Raw genomic sequence first — 25,089 nt, 5'->3', positions numbered from 1 at the left:
CCTATTCTAAGTAGGTACAAGGAGGCTTTCCTCCACTGCTGTGTAATTTTGCTCAGCAATAAAATGCATCCACTCTCAATAGAGTTAGATGATTTAAAAAAAATATGAGATATACACTCAAATCGCGTCTCCGGAGAATATACTCAAATCTTTCGTGAAGGGCAGTACCAAGGCTGGCGATTGCGGTGGCGCAGAGGCAGAAGTGGCAAAGATGGTGGAGGAGGAAGAGGCGGAAGCACCGGCGGCGGTTGAAGAGGAATGGAGGAAGATGGGTTTTGAATTTTGATGCTGGGAAAGGAACTGTATGTTGTTATATTAGTTAGCTTGTGTAATTGAAATACAACATTTAGCTATCAAATGTAATTAAAGTGTAGTTACTAAATATAAATACCTCTTATATGTTCTCTACACCACATAAATTTCCCAATAATCTTTCTCCACGCAATGCATAGGATGAAAAACATCTGGAAACAAGATATATTGGAATAATCACTTAATAAAATATAGATCCCTTCTTATCTTTTCTCCTAATGAAAACATATTTAGTTGAGGCAAACTGTAAAGAGGAAGGAGAAGAATTTGTTTGAATTAATATAGTATGTTTTAGAAACGAATTTGGACAAAGGACCCCAACATTCATGGAATCGGCTACTCCAAATGGAATTGATTACTAACTTGCCCAAGCATGTTCGACTCATTTGACCAGTCGTATTATTCGATCCCACATTTGCATCAAACCCACGCTCTTATCATTTGGTCCCCCCCCCCCCCCCACACCCACACACACACAACATTAATAATTTTATGACTACATGGATGCTAATTTTATTTAGAAGCCATGTCATAGAATATAAGTTATATGCATCAATAGTGCGTAATGAAATTTTAATTTCATCGGTATAATTTAACCTAATATGATGTGTTGTTAATCATTTATTCTAGGTCATCAATGATGAAACAAACTCGAAATAACCAGTTCACACACAATGAAACTGACTTGTAGTATTGCAATTACTAAACAAACTTACAAGGAAATAGCAATGGAAATTACATAGGAGACTTGATAAGAAGAAGGAGATGAAAATTAGACTCAAAGAATGGGGGATGAGGGACGTTGACGTTGTCGAAGCATCACAATACGCATAAGCGTTCTTTCTAACTCCTAATCCTTTTTAACAATTATTGGGCCTGGATTCCAAATAAACTAGGGAAAATGACCTAATAATACTGCTTAAGATACTTAGATTACAAAACATAAGAATACTTTTCCTTATTTACAAAATATAACAACTTAATTACAAAACATACCAAATCTGAAAAAAATTAAAAATCCCAACCCTTCCCTTCCCTTCTGTTCATGTAATGAAAATAGAAAGAGAACAATTTCTACACACGGAGTGAGAAGAAACAGAGAGCAACGTTTTTTTTTTTTTTTTTTGCTAGCTTACCCGAACAACCACACCACCACCATAGATCTTCATTAACACCGCCGCTCTTCAGTCGAACTCAATCGATGTACAAACACAAGCGACATTAATTCGGCATTTGTAACTTATGACTTCGATTCGAATTTCGTGTAATTTTTTTTTTCTTCCTGATGAGCTACACTTTTGTTCCTCCTGGCTATTTGATGTACTTCGTTATTAAAGAGTATCAATTTGACATCTGGGTCTATGTTTTGTTTGTCACTATTCCTAGAGACTATACATCTAGCATTTTGAACTCAAAGGTAAAAGAATTAGAATGAATGGATGTTGTTTTTTATTTGATTAATTTTGTATCCTTTATTGATATTATGTTGCAGGTTGGTGAAAATGCTGAAAGGTTTGAGAAGAAGGGTGTCTCTTTGAAAGACTTAATATTTCAAATTTTAAGTGGATTCAAAATTGTATTAATATTGTATGATAATTGTATGTTGAGTTTGTATGAACATTGAATTTTAAGTTTTGTATGTTTTATTATTTATATTAAATTTGTATAAATATTGTATGAAAGTTATATACAATGTAGTTGTAGTTGTATTAAATTTTCAGAAATCTAACATGAACTTTATACAAATATTATACAGTTATATAAATATTTTATACACGAATTTGTGACCGAAATTCTGTGCCTTGAGCGATACAATAAAAATGTGAGAATTCTAAGCCTTGAGCAAGATATACATATTTCATACAGTTTTCATACACAAAATATTGAACGAAATTTTATAGCCTTGAGCCAAATATACATATTTCATACAATTTCCATAGAGTTTTCATACACAAAAAATTGAGCGAAATTTGTAAGCCTTGAAGGAATTTTTTTTATATGTTTTGTAAGAAATCTATTGTTATGTTTTGTAAATTGAAAAATATCGTCATATTTTGTAAATATACTCTGTTTTACGTATATATACGTCAATCTCCCATAAAACTATCCAACATTTTACTCGGCCCAATAATCTCAACTGAATCAGTCTTATTTATCACTTCTAAGCAGTAGGCCCTTATGGAGTCAGCATGGTTTATAACAAATGATGTAACTAAATGTAAGTACTTACAATTACAATTTGACTAACCTAATCGTGTAAATATATATTATGATCATTAGTGCGTAGAATTTAAACTCATGTTTGCAATATTATTAGTGCATAAAATTTAAACTCTATATTGTTAACACATTGTTCTCACTCAACTCCGTGTGTTTCGGCAAAATATTTGGTTGAATGAACATGGAGTACTTGAGCTTGCTGTTGACAAAGTATTTGAAAATGAAAGTTAGAATTCGAAATAAATACATGGGGAAAAAAAAATGAAGACTTGCGAGTGAAATTAATTATCACTTAAAATACTCTTTGAACAAGTTTTTCGATAGTTGACCCGTATCTCAAAATATTATGGCAAAACAGGTGTTGTCAAATCATGAAAAAAGACAAGAAGGCCTCATTGGAACACATATATAGTTAACTAATTTAGAAGTGGAATCTCATTCACCTTTTAGAGCCTATTTGGATGGATTTATGCCTATAAGCTGTTTGCAGTTTATAAGCTAAAAAAAATAAATTAGGGTAGTCTAACTTATTTTTTTTGGCTTATAAGCTGCTTTAGATAAGTTAAGTCAAATGGGCTAAATTATTTTTTTGAGCTTAATTTAAGCACAAAATAACTTTAAGCTGATCAGTCAAACACTCAAAAAAGCTGAAAACGGCTCACAAGTCTATCCAAACGGGCTCTTAGTCTTGGAAACTATTACTATCACAGTTCATAACACAGCCGGGTCGCATTCACGAATATTTTGGGCTTATTATAAGTATATCTGGGCTGAAACTTTAATATGATGGGTCACGCAGTCAGGCTTTGTTCAATTCTAGATTGTTCGTAGGACCCACAAGCATAATTACTTGGAACTCCTTCTTTTTTTTTTTGGATGGGCACAAGCCTTCGATTATTGTGTTTCGAATTATACACGTAGACAACTGAATGGTTTGTTTCTTGATAGAACAACCCCCACCTTCTTTTCTAATCGAATGGGATGTTGCTTAATGGTATTTTTATGTTTTAGAACGATTGGATTCGTTTTATTACATCTCTTTTCTTATATTTTTTTTTCTATGTTCTAAGATTTTCCATCTATTCTGAAACAGGGGTTGCCATATTTTCAAGTTACTCTCCACTTCTTTTGCAGAAGTTGCTACTGTGAAAAGTGACCTAACAAATGATGACACTTGCATGTCTATTGACAAGAAAACACAAACATTTTAGTTAAATTACTAGGAAACGTAATGCTTTTATAATTGCATTCTAAAGAAAATTTAAATATTAAGCTAAAGTTTGAAAAAATATAATATGAAAGGAATCATGATGAATGACGATACAACATAAAGCTACTTAAATGGGAAAAATAAAAGAACGAAAAAATAGAAAAGAAGAATTTATCAAGATAAGAATTTATTAGTTGATTCAAACATGACAAAAAAATGAACTTTTTAGAGAAACCCTTAACATGTATATTGTGCATCATTAATTCCTTCAAATGTGAAAACTCCAAAGAAAAAAATTAGACAAGATAATTATAACTATAATTATAATGTCATGTTTTCCTCCCTACTCAATTAGGCTATCTAAATAAAACTAATTCATCAAACAATATAACTTGCTAACAGTGAGTCCATTATTTCGAATTTAATCTTTATAAGATTGAACAAATAATAATAAGAAGAGTAAAACTAATTTATTCCGCCACATTTAGGATTTATCTACATATCTTCATTAGTGATAATTACGTTTATCACTCATAAGCAGTTAGTGTATTACTACGAATTTAAATCTTTCTAAAATCGAATTACAAATAATAATAATAATAATAATAATAATAATAATAATAATGATAAACCCAATTTATTCGGTCGCACTTAAGCGTAAGCAACACATGATCGATAAATTAAATTAAAATCATTATACCTAGCTAGTAATAATGATAAATATAAGAACAACAATAATAATAATAGAGATAATAATAAGAATTTCTTTGAGACTGGAACATAATTATAACTGAGATATAAAAGATAACAACAAAAATACACTTAGTAACACTTTTTAAAAGTTTCGTTAAACACTAATTGATTCTCAAAATTTCTTTTTAAATTGATTAGTCAAACACAAACAAGCTATTTATGCCACAGATAAGAATTATATTTCCACAATTAAGATTTTTTCCTTATTTTATTCAAAATTCTTATACGAGAAACCGTTTGGTTGTTTATCAGCATTTGTTCTGTTCTTTTCACATAATAACTGGTTGTTTTCTTTTATCATTTTTTTATGTTACCAAAATTCATAAGGCTATAATTTAACAAGAAAGACTAGGACTTTTTAAGAGAGTGATTAGTCTGTCAGAAGAAAAAAATAAAAAAAAAGAGTATACAATTCTATTTCTTTCACTTTCATTCATTTGGGTCTTGTGATTTGTTAAGTTATTATATTTGTATATGATTGTTTAATAAACATCAATGTGAACTCACATTCTTAAGCTCTAATTCTAATAGAAAATATTTATATTTTTCTAATTGATTCATCAAATTCAGTTTTATACACAAAAAATTTCGTCTCTTTTGTCTCAACTAAATTTTTAAATAAAAGATCATCTCATGACGTTACTTATGTCTTTAAGACCGCCCGAAGCACCGATATTTCTCTAGGTATTGTAATAATAATGGCGGAGGCTGGAGATAGCTATTTTGATAAGCAGTGACATATTAATTGCCCAAAGACTAGTAACAAATTTATTCACATAAAAATCTCAAATTGAAACAAAAAATTAGCTTCGAATTCCATCCCTTCTATTATACTGATGTCTGAAAACTTAAGTCTAATTTCTAAATTTTATATGACGAAAATAAAGTAAATAAATTTTAAAAGTTAAAAATGTTAAGTCAATTTTCATATTATGATTCAAAATTGAATTTCAATCTTTAACATGTCTATTCTAAATCAAATGTAAATATAAAAAATTTATTGGCCTGATTCAGACATGACCAAAAACGTTCTTATTAGATGTGCAACTAATAATCCGTGCCAAGTTTATAGTTTTTCTTAGGTATTTTGCCTAAAATATATGTAGGAATTAATTGGATATATGATGATTTGACAGTGATATATGAAGTTCGTGAGTATACAATTTAATGACAGAAAAGGAGAATGGAGGAAAAAATTTAGATAAAATTATGTTAAATGTTTATAACTTGCTAATACTAATGTCCATTACTAAGTGGACAAATGGAGGTAATGAATAACATAATTTCTTGAAATCGCATATTCCATAAGGTATACGTTACGACAAAATCACTATGGCTGTTTTTGGTATAAGAAAATATAAAAAAAATATATTTTTAATATTTTTTTCGAGATCATTTTCAAAGTTTAGTTATAATACAATGTGGAGGATATGATTGGGAGAAAATTTTATGACACTTTGGATGCTAATAGTTTAAGTGACAAGGGGGTGAGCCGCTCCAAGCGGAAAGCGATAGTGAATCCCGAACTTGCCCACGCTCATCTAAACCGATCTCAAAAAGCGATCGGAAAGCGAAGCCCTTCCTTCCAAAATAATATATAAGTATTGGTTGAAACAATTGAAATGGAATAACCCGCTGAGATTCCATAAGTAATTGAAGTCATTTTTCCTTATAAATTGAAAATATTTTCTTGAAAATACATTTAAGTAACTAAACACGGAAGAATGATTCTATCAAGTAAACATTAACTCCATACAAATCTCTAAGAGGAAAAGGGAAAAAAAAAAGACAAAAGTATACCCTTGTCTTGACTCAACAAAGAAAGAAAGAAAGAAGTAAAAAGGTCAAATGAAAATTATTTATATGGTCAACACTAAACATGCTCAATAGCTAATAGAGGATACTATGAGTAGGATTCGAGGGGAAAGTGCACTCCACATTAGAACTTCAACTTAGAAACCTACCAAAAGAGCTTAGCGTTTCACTAATAAATTCAGCCTTATTTTATTTCTTGTATCTCCTCCTCGTTATGTCTGAAGAAGAAAATCTGCAAACTGTTGAAGGAATAGATAAACCAATGACAACTCCTTATTATGGTTTGATAAAACATATTATTCGTGTGATGCTGATTGATCATGACAAAGAGTTTGTTGATGACAGGGTCGATTTGTTAAAATCTTACGGATATAAAGGTAAAAATGGTGACATCTTTATATAACTTATAACCTTTGTTTATTTAATATCAATCTCTTTTGAGATTTCATTTCTCTTGTAGATCGATCTTGAGTTTCTCTTTTTCTTGTTGTCATAACACTATTTCTCTGCTTGTTTATGCTGTTTTTTTCTAGTTATTAAATGAGTCTTTTAGTAGTTATAAAGAACCAAATTGGATTCTACTTTTGATCCTTGATATAAACATGTCACCCACTCGATTAGTTTCTTTTATAGAGATGTATATGATTTTCGGGGTCGATAATTTTATGTTAATCTTTGTGTCGTTCCAATTTTATCGGATGTCTCGATGAGATAGAGTTGATGTTAATCATTTTCTTTTATTTAATCAACTCGCATATGCATTTTACACTTGGTCTTTTTAGAAAAAAGGGGGCAATTTTTCTTTGCCTTGGCCTAGAATGACATAGAGTTGAAGGAGAAACTTAAATCCCTCAAAAATGAATATTGAAGGGGTAGATATTTGATTTTTACATATTTTCTATCATTTTAGAGAAAAAAAATAATAAATTTTCTTGGGTAGGGTGGTGGAGGAACGAGAGTAGGGCAATGAAAGGGAAGAGAAAGGGCAAGGGAAGAACTTGATAAGAAGCAATCTAACAAGCATTATTGTTGACCTTGAGATATTTTTTTTTGTCTTTTATTGGATCTAGACACACAAATAGAGTGGCCTGATTTTCATGAAAAAACATTTCTCTTTCTATTTTCTTTTTTTGTTCTATTAAAAAATTTCCTCCTTCCTTTTGGATTCATGATATCCATGGTGCCAATGTTTTTTTTTTTTTTTTGAATGTTTTAAATAAATAAGAAACAACCTTTTAAGCAAATAAAATCCAGGATGCCAATGTTTTTTTTATGCCCTTTTCATTTCATGGAGCTTTTATTCCTTTAATTTTTTATTGCAATTTTTTATTTAATGTTTTTTTATGTACACATGTTATTTCATCCTTTTGATTAGATGTTTCAAATGGGCGGGTTGGACTGAATTTTGGCGGATCAAAATAGACCGATTTAATAAATGGGCGGATTATTAACTCGCTCAAAATTTACTTCTGCTGAAATGCGTTGGGCTAAAATGGACCAAAATACATGTCATAACCCAACCCACCCAATTTTTATTAAGTTTTAATTGCTTTATTTGTTCTTTTATGATTTTACGTACCTTGCAAAATTATTGTTTTTCTTTATTATGACTGTATATAACATATCAAATAAAAAAAATACTTTTTTGAAAATATTTTGACAAGATTCCTCATGAGTCAATTTGGGCTACATATCAGCCCAATTATAATAGGTTGAAATGGGCTGAGTTAATAAATGAGCGGGTTATTGAACTTGCAGGATATGTTTTCATAGGCTAATTTTGCCGCCTCTACTTTTAACCTCGCACGCCTTGCTTTAAAAAAAATCATATTTTAAAAACTTTTTTTTTAATTTGAAACAAACAACCTTGGATCAACTATATTTTGCATTTTGCCTCAACCTTAATGGTCATTCAATAACATTCTCTAATTTAATTTTGTGAGGACTTTAAACAATTTTTAGAATATTTGAAAATTAAAAATTAATTAAATGCAACTATAATGATCTTATCGGAAACTAGCATAAAATGGTGATTCACTTGAATTATTTTATCCCGTAAAGAAAAAGTGCAACTGAAAATTTCAGTATAATTTAGGTGTGTTTTTATTTCTTTCCCATTATTTTTTGTTGGGTTTCTCAATTATTTTTTAGTATTCATTGATTATTCAAGAGAATCGTTTAGTTTTGAATTGCTTTGTTAGTTGTTTTTGTATGTAATGTAGTACACATGCATACAAGAAGTAATTTTGTAGTAGTAACAAAAGTAACTAATTAAGAGTAGAAATAAACTTAAATTTGCATGATAAAATAAAGAACACATATAGCAAAATCTAAGAGAAAAAGGAAGGGTTTTTAATATTTTTTTCTGCTTTTAGAAACTTCCGAAACTCAAAGTCAAGCCTAAATAGTGGGTTAGTGTTTCATTTTAGATATTAAATATAGAAAATAAACCACATTGTAATCCATCAAATACTATTATTTTAGGTAATGCCTTTTTTTTTATTTTTTTAGAAAGTATGATTTGTCGACGCGGCTCAATTCTATAAAGATTTATGACTTCTATCGACTTGTTATCTTATAATTGTTTGTGCTTTTGTTGTCATACTTAAGATTCTTGAATTCAATTAGACGATACTATAGTAATATATGAGACATGTGATAATTAACATGCGGATTTCATTAAACTTTCTATTATTATCTTCACATTCAGTTTTTTTAGTTATATGATTGATGTCAAGACTAAAAATGTCATTGCTACGATATAGACAAGTCAAATGAGAATAATTAAAATCTATTGATAAATCTGATCCTCTTTACTAAATCTTCTAAACTTAATAGATGCATATTCATGAAATATGATTATCTCAAAACTTTGGCTCCTGTTATCTATGGGTGTTAATAGTATTTTACATTCAGTGTTTGTTTACAACAAGTCATTTGAATAAATCTGAATAGATTCTATAACAGTATATTTCTATATAATCTTCTCTATTCTATATAATATAATTATTTATCCTAAACAATATATAAGTTTTTTTATGTGAACCTGTCTAAGATTACACATATTGATTACAATATAAGTTGATTAATATGTGGAATTACATAAAATAAAGTGTAGAAAGATAACATGAAATTTTATAATTAAATTTGTGCATGAAAAATAACAGACCCTCATGATAATATAATTTTATTTTTTGTTATTCACTAACTTTCAAAGTGCATTGATATAGTTACGATAGTTGATACGGCTTTGGCAGCAATGTCAATACTCTCCAAAGGAAAGGAAAAAATCGATGTGATTATATTCAACGTCCATTCACCCGACCTACTTTCTTTTCAACTTTTGGCTCAAGCTGTAGCCTTAAATGTTGTTTCATTGTGTAAGTATTTATTCTAGTACTCTTCTACTTATGACATCTATTGTTATAGTGAGTAAAGTTAATTATTTTAATCGATATAATATTTTAAAAAAATTAGCTATGAAATTCATCATTTGTATGTTGCTAAATAGCTCGTAGGTAAATGATTATTTCTATAGTTCATCGTTAAAAGGGTTAGCGATGGATTTTTGTTGTTTAGCGACACAAAAGTTATTCGTTACTAATTTCTATATTTTTGGTATATGATAAATTGTTATTTTGTCAAATTACTATTATAATGATAAAATTTAGTGAATATAATGAAATTAACTAGTCACATAATGTTTAAAATATGACATGGATATCATTTATGGATTCATCATTGTAGTGGGTAAAATTAGTTGTTTTAATTACAATACAAAAAAAAAAAAAAAGAATTAGCCACATAATTAGTTGCTAAATAATCTGTAGCTATGTTATTTGATAATCATCGTTAAATAGGATTAAGGATAGATTTTTATTACTTAGCAAAAATAAGTGATATGTGGTAAATCCTTTTTTTTTTTTTGGAGTTATATGATAAACAATTGTTTTGTACAATAGCAATGTTATAATGGATTAAGTTCAGTAAATATATGTGAAATTAACTCTTTAGATAATGTTTACAAGATAATTCAATTCTAATGCTAGCTTCCCGAAATAATTATGCAGTTATATGTGATGAAGACAATGACCTCTTAGCAATGAAGGCTTTGAACATTGGAGCTTGTATTTACCTGAAAAAGCCACTAGACGAGGAAATCGTGGAAGATTTGTGGCAATTTGTATTGAGGAGAACCATCCAAAAGGAAAAAGTTCGAGAACGATTAGAAGAAAATAGAGATAAGATGAATGTTGGTGATGTTGATGATATTGGTAACAATAATATTGTCGGAGATGAAGTACAAGTTGGAGAAACGAGTATACCTAATATTGAGAACCAGAGCAATAATATTGAGGCTGAAAATGATGTGGTATCCAATGGGAAATACAAGCTAGGGAGGAAAAGAAATAGAAAAAGCACAAAAGAGATAAATGAAGGAGAAAGACAGAGGAGTGCCATTAATAAAAGCGTTAGGCAGAAGCTTCGCATAGAATGGACTGTGGATCTTCACACCAAATTCATGAAAGCCGTGCAACAACTTGGTGAAGGAAGTAAGTTTACTTCACGATTAATTAAATTTTTCGACTATTTATTATATCGAGCAACATGAACAGTGAAAATTTATACTGTTAATGGTCATAAACTTGCTTAGAATTAAGGCAAAATAACTATTGTATTTAATTGTATGTAACTCGGCTTAATCAAGAGATATTAAATTTAAGTAAATTTATAATATTAGTATGGAAATAACATGTAGGTTGTTACCCGAAAGAGATTCTTGAGATGATGAATGTGCCTGGTCTTACCAGAATGCAAGTTGCTAGCCATCTTCAGGTACTTTCCAAAAAAATTCTAAGTGGTAAACTTTATATTATTTGTGCGTATTTTGATATGAGTGAAGTCATTTCCAAAAATTTTACTTATAAGGAAGTCATTTTCTTGTTACTATAAAGTGTTTTTCTCGAAAAGATTTTCCTTCATTAGTTATAAGAAGAAATCATTTTTAATACAACTGTCGCAAGTTTGATTTTATATCACTTTATTTAGCCAATAAACTTTTAGACATTATTATCAATATGTAATACTCAAATTTTTTAAAATACTAAATATTATTATCAATCCTTATTTTATATTTTGTCTAAAGATATTTACCGTTCGCCGATTATCAAACACAAAAATATTTTTCTTTTAAAATGACTTTCATGGTAGTAAAGACACTCAACTCACAATGAATACATATGATGAATATACCCAATTATTTTTAGAATATCACAGTTATATATCTATCTCCATGTTATTATCTATACGTTGAAGTAAGTTTTTGTTATCTTTTTAACTATGAAGTATACATGGTTGATGGTTTATGTAAACTAAAAATAATTTTCTTGGGTGAAGGAAACATAATATTTGATCTATTTCCGTATAGCTCATGATATATCTTAACTTGAAGTTCATTTCAAGTGCTACAGATGATCCTCCTACAACCTCTATCTCCTTTCTTTTTGAACCAGTCTATTCCTATCAAAAATCATATTAGAAGATTTAAATATATAATCTTTATTTTAATTATGTTCAACCGTAGTTCGTATTTTTTGGATAAAGAACTTCTTATTTAGTTCAACTCTCCTTTCATTTTTTTTTACTTCCAGAAATGTCGTAACGACAATTGGAGAGTTCCAAAAAAGCGAAAATCTATTCGTCACCCATCAGGTCAGAGATCTTCAAGTGGTTCTAAACAAATAAGTAGACTTAGAAGATTTGGGACAATGGCTCGTCTTAAAACAAATGTTACAAATCCGCAACAACAACAACAACAATGCTGCCTAGAAATCCGAAGAGTTCCAAAGTTTCCATTTCAACCACACAACATCAACAACATTTTTGAAAGAGGAGAGAGTTCAATTCAACAGCTGGTTTATCACCCACAACTTAATGTTGGACCCACCTACCTTAGCATTGACAGTCCATTCAATAACCCATTTTTGTCGGCACAAAATAATGTTGGCTGTGGGCTACAACAACAACAACATAGCCCATTATTTGAAATGTTGGGACCACAAGGACTACAAGGCCCAATTAATGGGAGCACTAATTATAGGCCTGGGCTAGTGTTTAATGATGGATATTATCATGCTCAAAATGACTATAAGTTGAATGTCAATGGGTACAATGTAAAAACATATTCAAATAGTGCAATGATATCTGATACAGATGTTGGAAATGCGACTATTATTAATGGATTAGGAGTAACCAATGCTAATTTCCAGCAATATATGGGTGAACAAAACATGTCTGATCCTAGCAATATTTTTGCGGCATCATATCCGAGTGATATGGAAGGAGGTGATTCAAGGAAGAATGAAAACTATGATGTGTATTTCGATTACAATAATATGGATTATCTCTTCCAAAATCTTAAACTTCCAAGTGATAACCTACCTAGTGACCAAGACAGTGAATTTGATCAAGTTTACTCTGGTGATCAGGTTAGTGCTTCTATCTAACTTTGCTTATCTCACAAATTTATTTATTCAATGTGTGTGTTTAGTATCACATAAGTTAATTATTGATAAATACTTTTTTTGGCGTATATGATTTGAGTAAAAAATATATTTTTCCAGAAAAAGTAATTTGAAGGAAAATCAATCTAAGAATACACAATTTTCTCAAGATTCATTTATTTGTTTCACTAGTCGACAATGCAATCACATGACCAAAACATGAATTACACTGCATAAACTTAGCGTCTATAATCATACTTTAGTTACATAACATTATTCGAACGCTTTGAAGAAGATCACTTTGGTTATTCCTACGAATCATTCACAAAGAATTCTAGGGAAAGAAATATATATTTGTTGTGTTTTCACTAAAGAAAAGTTACGGTGAAGAGGAATAAAAGTTCTATTTAAACAAGACACTTCTTGTTTAAATGACACATCTATTCTCAGTGTGCCTTTTTCTTCCTTTTTTTTTTTTAAAAAAAAAAACTTTGTTTTATTTTTTGGGTTGACCCACATAGGTGACTGATATTATTTCCTTCATATTTATTAAATATTGAAAATAATTATGAAAGGAAATAACTTGTGTCCAAAAGTGAGGGAACTCATTATCCCCTTTTTGCTGGAAATGTTTTTCCTGAAAATATTTTTGACAATCAAACACAAAATAAAAAATTGTTTCTCCAATATGATTCGTCATACCAAACACACTTGTAATCTCTAGTAAATTTTACCTTAAACTTACATATGCAGGTGGCACCAACATCGAGTGTCGAGTTTCCAGAAATAGCAAATTTTCCTCATGGCTCATCAATAAGATCCAATGCTATCAGAGACTACCAGTGACAACTCTCACAATGGCTCTTTGCAGTGATAAAGTTGTTTCCTCAAGTGGAAATTGCATCTTTCATTTCTCTGGAGACTATTTTGTTTCGTATGATTTGGATTGCTTCAACTAAATGACATTTTTTTCCCCATTTGAATTAATGGCCAGTATTTAATTGCAGGCTTGCATTTTTTTCTTGACTTGGGACTATCGTTTTGCTTAGTATCCCATTAATCGTCCCGACATTACAAACCTTTGGTTGACTGATTAAATATTATGGGATTGATTATCTTTGGACTAATTGCATCTCAATTAAGTATAATATTTGCTATATCCTTAGCATCTACGGGATAACGCTTTTATTATTGCACTCGATTGACTTTCATATAAGCTCTATGCAGTTTTTCATCATATTTTACTGTTCTTTTTTTTTTTTTTTTTTTCATAGTGATCACACCGCAAGTTTTTCTTTCAACATCGCACAACAAGTTTATTACTACTACCCGTTTTCTTTCAACATCGCACAACAAGTTTATTACTACTACCCGTTTTCAAATAAAACAATAAAATGTCCTCTTCTGCATGTCTTAAGTGTTTGGGCCCAATGTTTTTCATCGGATGTTCTCGAAGGATGATTTACAAGAATAACCATAAATGTGATGGTCTTGACTATCTGATCCCCCATGCTCCATGGATAAACTTCAAAGTTTAACAAGTCTTAACTTTTAATTTTGAATGTTTGTTAATGGGGCAAGCGAGAGTCAAAAATTCAAGACCACTCATCAATGGGTGTAATTTCCTGATCCTCGAATGGACGTTTTGGCCCAATTCATGCCAAACCTCTTTATGAGTTCAGAAGAGGGAGAGAACGCTCCTTTAAGTTTGGGTCCGGAGTGCTCAATACTCTCTATGCCCCGCTTCAATTCCTATAAAAATTAATTTCCACATTATTTTTAGTTTATGTTTGATTCACTAAGGTTTAAGAATCAACTGCAGGTAATTAAGTTTTACATTACATATGAATCAATCAACTTGAAACACAGTCATCGATAAGAGTTTCTCACACAATAGGTGTGATTTCGATTTTCGTTATTCCTTTATTCCTTTTCGTTCCCCGATCCTTATTTAATTAAAAAAAAATAATAAAAAATTCGGATAACATACAAAAGTCAGTGAAATTCACACCAAAATGCAAAAAGACTTTATATCGTACGCAAGAGGGAATATGTTTGACATTTGGCTGCTCAACTTAGTTAAGTCGTTCTTCCACAGTATACAAGCTATTGCTTGCGTAGAGTTCCAGAAAATTTAAAATAGAAAGGAATGACGACAAAAACAATTATAAAAGACATTCTTAGCATCGTCTAAAGTGTAGCTTCAACTTGGAAAAGTTGTCGCAAGAACACGAAATTAGACGTGGAAGCTATTTGTTGGAAAATGCGCCATAATACTTCTGTTAGATAAAAGTAGAGTTACTTTTACTCAGCGGGGATTAGCACCTCGCTTATAATACCTTAGTCCGTTTCCAAATTGTTTTATATGAGTACTTTAGTAGTTAGTAGAAAGAATTAGACTATTTTTGTTTGAATCTTAATCCACAATACTTACCTTGGTTAATTTCAGTCCTTTAATTTTGTTGAACTATACTTCTTTGAGTTGAAGGGAAGTTATGGCGTAACTGGTAAAGTTGTTGTCATGTAACCAGGAAGTCACGAGTTTGAGCCGTGGAAACAGTCTCTTGCAAAAATGCAAGGTAAGACTGCTACAATAAACCCTTGTGGTCTGACTCTTCCCTGGACCCTGCGCATAGCAGGAGCTTAGTGCACCACGTTATCCTTTTATACCTCTCTGAGTTGAGTAAAATATCTCGAAACTTTGAAAAACTACGCATATTACAAGTAAATTGGAGTCGATCGTATGGATTCTCACTGATCATGTTGCTCGATTTAATCTTGTCTTTGCGCAATAACAAAAGAAAAAAAAAAAAAAAAAAAGGACACCATTTGAATTTGTGAGGAAAAAGATTGGATTTAATTAAAATTTACAATTAAGCTAGTAGGTGATTTGTGTGGCCCTAATTATTTGTGTGAAACTAGGTACTATTGCTTTATGCGACAGTAACTTTAATTTCGTTATCCATTAATGTTGATTATGCATGAACTTAGGATTGATTATGCATGAACTTAGGAAACATTGTTGCTTTAGGTAGTGTAAATGTGACTCACTACACTTAACAAGTCGACATGCATGAATTTGTCATACAGTCAAAATACTTTTTGACTTATAATTCGACACGTAATATTATTATTTTTCATTTTGGCTGTGTAACATTTAAGTTATTTCTTTTAGTACCCATCAAGTATCCAACATTAAATAGGATGTTGTTTCGTATAGAGGATAGTGAACAAATACAAGTTATTGGCGAAGATTCATGCACATAAACTATGTATCAAGTTTGAATTTCTCTTATCAACATGACAAAGTAGTACTCCATGCCCATACTTAAATTACTCAGTAAAGTATATACATCTAACTCTATTTATATTTTCGAACATATATAAAATTTGATTTCGAAATATTAGATTTTGCCGAACGTACGAGTTCATGATTGAATCCAGCTATTCAAAACCTCAGTTGCTTCATTATACTCAAATGATGAACAATGTGATAAAAGATAAATCACATAGTAGTAATAAGAATAAAACAGAAGGATTTTTTTCCATTTCACTTTTATTTGTCCAGTTTGGACTTTGCACATCTTTTAAGAAATAATAATTGATATGAATATTTTACTACAAAATATTAATTGATATTTAGTCTTAAGTCTTGAGAAATCTACCTTCCAAGGTGGGGGTAAGGTCTACGTACACTTTACCCTTCCCAGACTCCACATTGTGGGATTCAACTGGGTATGTTGTTGTTGTAGTCTTAAGTCTTGAGAAATGATTTGGACAATTAGTAATTAATGTTAAGGGTAAAACATTAAAAAATCTTATATTTTTTTTCTTGACGTGCTAAAAGTGATACATGAAAGTGAAATTGTGTTTTTGAAATAGTGGACAAGTAAAAATAAATGGAGAAAATGTTATGGTGTCTTTTGGATCTCCAGGGCAATGCCAATGCAGAGTAGACTCCACGGGGTTTCCACGCGAAGAGTACAAACTTCGCAAATCTTAAGGAAACACAAAGCTAAAGTTTTTATGGAAACTTGGATTGCTTTTAATATCCGCCACTACCCTCACTACTTCTCATGCATACATTGCACACCACCAAAAACTAAAAGTAAAAAGAGACCACTAAGTATTGTGGTTGTGTGTAAATATTGGTACCTTACTATTTTTCAATAAGAGATTTCGGATCGACCTTTGAGAATGAAATCATTTTTTATAAGTAATGATTTATCTTTAAAGTGAAATTTTCTAATGTGAATTTAGATTAATGGAACCTCAAAATATATATTAAACATGAAAGTCAAAAACCCCAAAAGAAGAGAAAACAAGGGAGAAAAACCAAACTCCAATTTGCGGTAACATCTCATGTGCCAACTGCCAAGTAGCCTGATGTGTTGTCCTACCACACGTGGCTTCCCAAGTCTCAGCTCCCCTTTTGTCTCTTCGATAAAATCCCCCATGTGACCGTTCACCACCCCCCCCCCCACCCCCAACAAAACCCCCCAACACACTGCCTCCCTCCTTTTACCACAAAGAATCCATACTGGCAATTTTTTTTTTTTTTAAATACAGTACCTTTGATCCTGAAGAGAATAATGGGTCTTGCATGCAGTATAAAGATAAATATTTAACTTTTAGTGCCTATTTGGAAAGTCACCCAAGTAATTGAAAATGAGTGTAATTACACAGTTTTACCTATTTATTTGGTCAAGTAATTACAAAGTTAAGTGAAAATTGGGTATAATTACACTCTCCAATTTTCAAGAGGGGTTTGAGAATTGGGTGTAATTACATGATTACTTTTTCGTTTTATTTTAGTTTCTTTTTTTTTAATTTATTTTTTATTTCTATTATTTTAATTTCTTTTTATTTTTATTTTATATTTTATTTCAATTATTTTAATTTCTTTTTTAGTTTTACTTTTTAATTATTTTTATTTTTTAAAATGTATATTTCTTTTTATATTATTTATTTTTCATTTTCTTTCTTCTCATTCTCAACTTTTACTTCTTGTAGTTCCATGTAATTGCTCGTATTTTTTTATTCTATTCATTTAGCATAACCGTGTTATTATTCTAATTTTTGAAACTACGCCTCTTAATATTGGAAAGATTGAGTCACTAACAAACTTGGCATATAACGAGTGACACTATTAAAATAGATTTTCGTTTGAATGAGGTTACAGACTTATATTTTCCCTTTTTTTTGAATTATTTACTTAAGTTACGTTGGAACTTACTTATGTAATGTTGGAATTTGACATAAGAGTATTATGTTAATTTTTTTTTTTTTTTGGCTTTTGAATTTAGGTTATATTTAAGTTATTTACTTTAGTACCATTTACTTGTTAATTCACATTGCATGCTGTTTATTTTTCACTTATACAACAACAACAACAACAACCCAGTGAAATCCCACAACGTGGGGTTTGGGGAGGGTAGAGTGTACGCAGACCTTACTCCTACCAAGGTAGGACGACTATTTCCAAAAGACCCTCGGCTCAATAAAAAACATAAAAAGAGGTCAGATAATGCTAAGAAATTCAAAGCAATATGGAAATGCAAATAACGAAAGCGACACAGATAAAATAGAATAATCAAAGTACAGGAAATAACAGATAATAGCAGAAATCATAGCACAAGAAATTATACTGCGATAATGCGCCTACTAATAAGAAAGGATAACGAGACTATCTACTAGCCTTCTACCCTAATGTGAGTCCTCCAAACCCTCCTATCTAAGGTCATGTCCTCGCTAAGCTGTAACTGCACCATGTCTTGTCTAATCACCTCTCCCCAATATTTCTTCGGCCTACCCCTACCTCTTCTGAAACCATCCATGGCCAACCTCTTACACCTCCGCACTGGGGAATCCGTGTCTCTCCTCTTCACATGCCCAAACCATTTCAGTCTCGCTTCTCGCATCTTGTCTTCCACCGAGGCCACTCCCACCTTGTCCCGAATAGCCTCATTCCTAATCCTGTCACTCCTGGTGTGCCCACACATCCATCTCAACATTCTCATCTCGGCAACTTTCATCTTTTGAACGTGAGAGATCTTAACTGGCCAACACTCCGCCCTATACAACATAGTCGGTCTAACCACCACTTTGTAAAACTTGCCCTTAAGTTGTGGTGGCACCTTCTTGTCACATAGCACTCCGGAAGCGAGCCTCTATTTCATCCACCCTGCCCTAATACGATGTGTGACATCATCGTCAATCTCCCCGCTGCCTTGCATGATAGATCCAAGATACTTGAAACTACTTTTCTTCTGGATGGCCTGGGTACTAAGCCTAACTTCCACGCCATCCTCTTGAGGTGCTTCACTGAACTTGCACTCCAAGTACTATGTCTTGGTCCTACTCAGCTTAAACCCTTTAGACTCCAAGGTATGTCTCCAACCCTCCAGCTTAGCGTTAACTCCGCTACGAGTCTCGTCGATCAGAACTATGTCATCCGCGAAAAGCATACACCATGGCACCTCACCTTGAATTTGTCGCGTCAATCCATCCATCACCAAGGCAAATAAAAACGGACTAAGAGCTGATCCTTGATGCAACCCCATCACAACTGGGAAGTGCTCTGAGTCCCCTCCTACTGTCCTTACCCTGGTTTTGGCTCCCTCATACATGTCCTTGATCACTCTAATGTACGCCACATGTGCGCCTTTAGCCTCCAAACATCTCCATAGGATCTCTCTTGGAACTTTGTCGTAAGCCTTTTCTAGGTCGATGAATACCATGTGTAAATCCCTCTTCCTCTCCCTATACTGCTCCACCAGTCTCCTCACAAGATGGATGGCTTCTGTAGTTGAGCGTCCCGACATGAATTCGAACTGGTTCTTTGAAATAGACACGCGTCTCCTCACCCTCATCTCCACCACCCTTTCCCACACTTTCATAGTATGGCTTAGCAGCTTGATACCTCTATAGTTGTTGCAACTCTGGATATCCCCCTTGTTCTTGTATAGAGGGATCATTATGCTCGACCTCCATTCTTCGGGCATCTTTGCTATCTTAAAGATGACATTAAACAACCTAGTTAGCCACTCCAAACCTACCGAGCTCGCACTCTTCCCAAATTCCCCAGGAATCTCGTCCGGTCCGGTCGCTCTTCCCCTGCGCATCCTACGAACAACACTCTTAACCTCCTCAACCTTAATACTCCTGCAATACCCAAAATCGTGACGCCTCCCTGTATGTTCCAAATCTCCCAATACAATGTCTCTGTCCCCTATTTCATTCAAGAGTTTGTGGAAGTATGACTGCCATCTCCGTCTAATGAGAGTCTCCTCTACCAATACTTTTCCATGCTCGTCCTTGATGCACTTATAGTTGATGGATTTTTTCGTCAAACATGCAATCCATGCCGTTCTCACAAAAAAAAGTCTTCTTTTAAGTTTCATAATTAATTAAAATTAAATATTATTAATTAGAAAAATATATATCAATAATTTTTTACAATATTAGTTACAAATATATGATTATTAATTAATATATTTTCAAGAAACAATGTGTTATTAAATAAATAATTAATATCATTTATAAAGGCAAATATTTTTTAAATATTAATTTTAAATTTTTTATAATTACATTTTATTTTATTTTTAAATTAAACTAACTGTGTAATTACACTTGTGTAACCAAACAACACGCTTGTAATTACACTGTAATTACGTTATGACAAACAAACAGGTCGTTGTAATTACATTACTGTGTAATTACTACCCTAGTAATTACACCAATTCCAATTACCAGATGGCTTTCCAAACAGGCCCTTAGAGTGAACTCAAATATGAATTTCTTGAATGTTGAAATTATGTCTAAAATTTACAAATCTAAAGAACTGCATTATATGTATAATAAGTAACAATTTGTCATACTTTAAATTTCTTATAAAAATATTTTGTAAAGAAAATGAATCTTAGCTTGGATCTAACTCCTCGTAAAAAATTAGTTTACGAAGTAAGGATAGTGCATGACAACACAATAGTCTTCTCATAGCTAGGACTGGCCTTATGGAATGTTGACAACCACAATATGCTTGCCCAATTATAATATATAGTTTTGTATTAAACACACATATATTTTACGGATTCCGTCTGAAATGTGCTCGTCGAAAATTATTTCTGATGGCATTCCGCCGTAATTCCCAAATTTTTACGGGATTTCGATCGGAACGTTCGTTTGAAAAAAAAAGGCGTTTTTAGTAGCATAAACCAAGAACATAAATGAGTTTAGCTTTGATATCATTTGAAAAAAATAGACCTGGGTCCTAATGCATTCTCAATCTAACTCATGAGTTGAGAATTAACAAGGCTATAATATAATATGACAGCAGTTCATTCTCTCAACTATTATGGGATACTTCAATAAACTCTTGGAAAAATAAGTGTCAAATATTATATGTTGTACACTTACCATGGACTCCAAATAAAGTTCCATAGATAAATGGACCATTCACATCTTGAACACTTATTAGGTGTTGCCAGTAAGTTTTTGAACTCTGTTTCCCTCTCTCTGGTTGTATGCTAGCTGGATGAAATATAATACTCTAAGTGGTCGTTTGGTTTAAGGTATAACATGGGTTATACCGGTACTAATTTTTATACCACGTTTGGTATAAGGTATAGATTTATCCCGGGATTATTTTATACCTTGTACCAAACGTGGTATAAAAATTAGTGCTGGAATAACTCAACTTATACCTTCATAACCCACTTATACTGGTACTATTTTATACCATCTTTCAGATGGTATAAAATAATACCAACAGATGGTATAAATTAGTCCCGGGATTGTAATCCCGGGACTATTTTGACCTCAAACCAAACGACCACTAAAACTACCAAGTCTGCAACTATTTTAATTACTAGTCCCTAGTGTTACACACTATTCTCCCAAACTCCCTCAGCTGTAGATCTCTCATTAGTCCATTTTCATCTGAAATCAATGGATCCTCCACCTATTCCTTGCCATATCACTGCCACTCCCATAGTTACCAATATTGCCCAACAAAACTATCCAGATTCTGCAAGCTCCTCTCCGCGCTCCCGGCAAAATGATACGTGGGACCAGGAGTCTCTGCCACCTGTCCCCGGTGCAAAACTCCGCCTCATGTGTAGCTATGGGGGTCACATCATTCCCCGTCCACACGATAAGTGCCTATGTTATGTTGGTGGTGACACCCGCATTGTGGTTGCTGACCGTCATTCCTCCCTCTCCGATCTTCAAACTCGCCTTTCCCATACTCTCCTCAATGGTAGGGGATTTTCCCTCAAGTATCAGCTCCCTAATGAAGATCTTGATTCCCTTGTATCTGTCACAACTGATGAAGACTTGGAAAACATGATCGAAGAATATGATCGTGCAATGTCAGCTTCGCCTTTGAAACCTTCTCGTCTTCGTTTGTTTCTTTTTCTTGCCAAACCTGAGACTGCTGCTTCCATGGGTTGCCTCCTTGCTGATTCCAAATCCGAAACGTGGTTTGTCGATGCTCTCAACAATGCTAGCTTGCTCTCCAGAGGGCTTTCTGATTCAGCAGCTGTAGATAATTTCCTGGAAATTGAAACCATTCCGAAAAGTGATTCTGGTGTAAACCTGGATCAGGCTCAGAATGAGTCCTTGGCTGCAAACAATAGGCAAATGGAAAAGACTCCATTAATCCAAGAAGTGCAATCCACTATGCCTGATTCACCAATGGTTGAAACAACCTCATCATTTGAATCCAGTGTTTCATCCCCATCTATGCCAAATTTGCCCCCAATTAAGGTCCGGGAAGATGGTCAAATGACTGCAAGATTCCACGATCAGATGCTGGGGTTAGATGAGCAGTTTTCAAATGCACAAAAGCTGGATAATGGTTACATTCATGTGGCTGCACAAGCAGCAACACCCCCTCTTCCTACTGTGATTGGCGGTGCAGCCGTTATGTCATCAGCTACTTTGGTGAATGCTGCACCGGCTACAGGGGAAAATCATGGCCGGGTTATCTCTGATGATGAAAAATCAGATCATAGTGCGCTCTCTGCACGCAGAAAACCTCCATTGCCATTACAGCCTATTCAGCGGAAAGTTGGAGATGGTTATAACTTGCCATCACCTGATTCAAAGCATGCTGGAGGTTACAACTTGCAATCACCTGATTCTGTAGCAAGGTATGGCTTTCACTTCTCTGTTCATTTGGTCGACAATTAGTGTCATATCACTATGTTCAAGATCAATTACCAATAGCAGGATATCTAAGAAATAATCACTGCGATAACTTAACCCCTCTTTTTTTTCTTTTCATAAGTGAAACATCAGTAATTACTTTTCTCCGCGCTAATGCATCATACAACTCTTCAAAAGAATATGATTAGATTTATTATGTATATCTAAACAACAAAAAGGACTTGGGATTACAAAAACACTAAGAGATAACAGGACTTGAAGGTATTTTGTTGCTCTTCACTATTAGCATGTTTTAGTGTACTTGGGATTACAAAAATTGAAAAGCTTTTACTTTCATCAACTAAACACTTTTGGATTTTTTTCCAGTGATAGCAGCATTGCATCAGGTACATCTTTCTCGAAACACACGGTTTATCAAGATGCACCTCCAGCGACAGGTCGCGAAACCAGAGTGGCTCCTGCTGTAACTGACCCCAAAAATAATGTTATGGACTATAACTCTCAAATTCAGATGCAGCAGCAAGTTCAGGATTCTGTAGCTATGCAAGTTCCACAGCAAAATCAACAGCAGCAGCAGCAGCAGCAGTTTGTTCCTGCTAACGCACATTACATCCAACATACTGCAACAGGTCCAGTGGCTTACTATCAAATGTATGCACCCCCAACCCAGCAACCACTTCATCAACAAATGGATCAGCAATATCAAATGTATTATGTGCCAGTACCTCAGACTCAGCCGTATAGTATGACAGTGCAATCTAATATAGCTGATGCTAATGCTGCTACAGCTTCAAGCCAGCAACAAACACCACCAAATCCAACAACGCTTTCACCCTCAGCAATGTTTAAAGAAGCACTCCCACCGATTTATCCAGCAAGGACAGTCCAGTCCACTAAGCCTGAAATGCCTGCCAATGTATACAGAACAGCGACCCAGGCGAATCCAACAGTAGTTCAAGTTCCCCAAAGTCAATTTCATCAGCAGTATTACGGTGTTCCCCAGGTTCCTTCTCCATCACAGCAAATGGCTGCTGTTTCTAACGGCGCTGCTAATTTCGGCTATGAATATTCTCACCCTATGCATGAGCAGGTGTACTATACCCAACAAACAGCTCCACCACTTCCTTCTCAGTACCAAACTATGACCCCTACCACCGCAGTTTTATTATCAGCACAGATAGCAGCAGAGAATACCACAGCTCAGAACAGAAATTCATAGCCTCCATAAAAAACACTAGGCATTTCAAAGATTTGATATCAAGTGTATTTTTCTTTTACAGTATGGAGTATATCATGGCAGAGAATAAGGTTATAGCAGTATTCTTCATCCTACAACATGCTGCTGCTTTGATGGGGGTGAGAAGATACTTGCTTGTGGTGTCATAAGGCAAAACTAAGAACAGTGCTGTAATTGCTTCTCATGTAGTTATTACTCCCCTCCTGGTCATATATTGTCTTAATATTAACTGGTATTGGATAATAAACAACATAGACTAATCGTTTGGTCAACAATGTTACTAGCATGCTTCTCTAGATTATGTCAAAAAGGAGAATAATTGGTTTCCTCAGGTAACTCGTGCTTGATATCTGCATCATGTTGAGCTCAATAATATGTCTAAGCCTACTGCATTTCTTTTTTATAGTGCCTTATTCAGAAATGTGCGATTTATGGCTAAGAAAATCAAGAAGCTCAGTCCAGTGGAAGGGCACAATGAGTTGTAGTTCGGTCAAGTCAAATTCAACTCTTCCAAAAGAATTGCTGTAGGCACTTCGATTCAAAATTTATCTGCAGCATTATTAACAAGACGTAAGAAAAAAAGAACAGGATGATCTCTAAAGCTAGCAACACAAATCATAAATCCTTAACATTGCAAAGATTAGAGAAGCAGTTAGGCCAAAACAAGTTGAATTGCCTATTACCTTGCACTAAAAACTAATCATTCTTTCGTGAATCAGATGAGCCAAATCAAAATCTGTAAACAGATTATCGTCTTTTTCCTATAAACTCAGCTATGTTTATGTCTCAGCTTATCAGATAAACGATCATGATTATCTCATTTGGCTACTAGATCTAAGATACTGCAGCCTCAACACTATCAGGTAAGT

General features: G+C 33.0%; 2 protein-coding genes across 2 annotated transcripts; both read left to right on the top strand.

Moving 5' to 3' along the window:
* Window positions 1–6,331: 6,331 nt before the first annotated feature.
* On the top strand, window positions 6,332–13,940 carry LOC132634327 (uncharacterized). Its single transcript, XM_060350593.1, has 6 exons — window positions 6,332–6,687; window positions 9,541–9,690; window positions 10,381–10,863; window positions 11,070–11,146; window positions 11,962–12,798; window positions 13,567–13,940. Exons 1-6 carry the CDS (start codon window positions 6,525–6,527, stop codon window positions 13,657–13,659), a joined length of 1,803 nt encoding a protein of 600 aa, XP_060206576.1. The 5' UTR covers window positions 6,332–6,524; the 3' UTR covers window positions 13,660–13,940.
* A 7,239-nt stretch (window positions 13,941–21,179) lies between these two features.
* On the top strand, window positions 21,180–24,261 carry LOC132633216 (RNA polymerase II degradation factor 1-like). Its single transcript, XM_060349485.1, has 2 exons — window positions 21,180–22,967; window positions 23,350–24,261. The coding sequence occupies exons 1-2, from the start codon at window positions 21,763–21,765 to the stop codon at window positions 24,200–24,202; spliced, it is 2,058 nt and encodes a 685-aa protein (XP_060205468.1). The 5' UTR covers window positions 21,180–21,762; the 3' UTR covers window positions 24,203–24,261.
* The last annotated feature ends 828 nt before the right edge of the window (window positions 24,262–25,089 follow it).

This window comes from Lycium barbarum, chromosome 3 (assembly GCF_019175385.1).
Source record: "Lycium barbarum isolate Lr01 chromosome 3, ASM1917538v2, whole genome shotgun sequence".
Lineage (NCBI taxonomy): Eukaryota > Viridiplantae > Streptophyta > Magnoliopsida > Solanales > Solanaceae > Lycium > Lycium barbarum.
The sequence above is the reverse complement of the archived record's forward strand: the minus strand, read 5'-3'. Positions and strand labels throughout refer to the sequence as shown.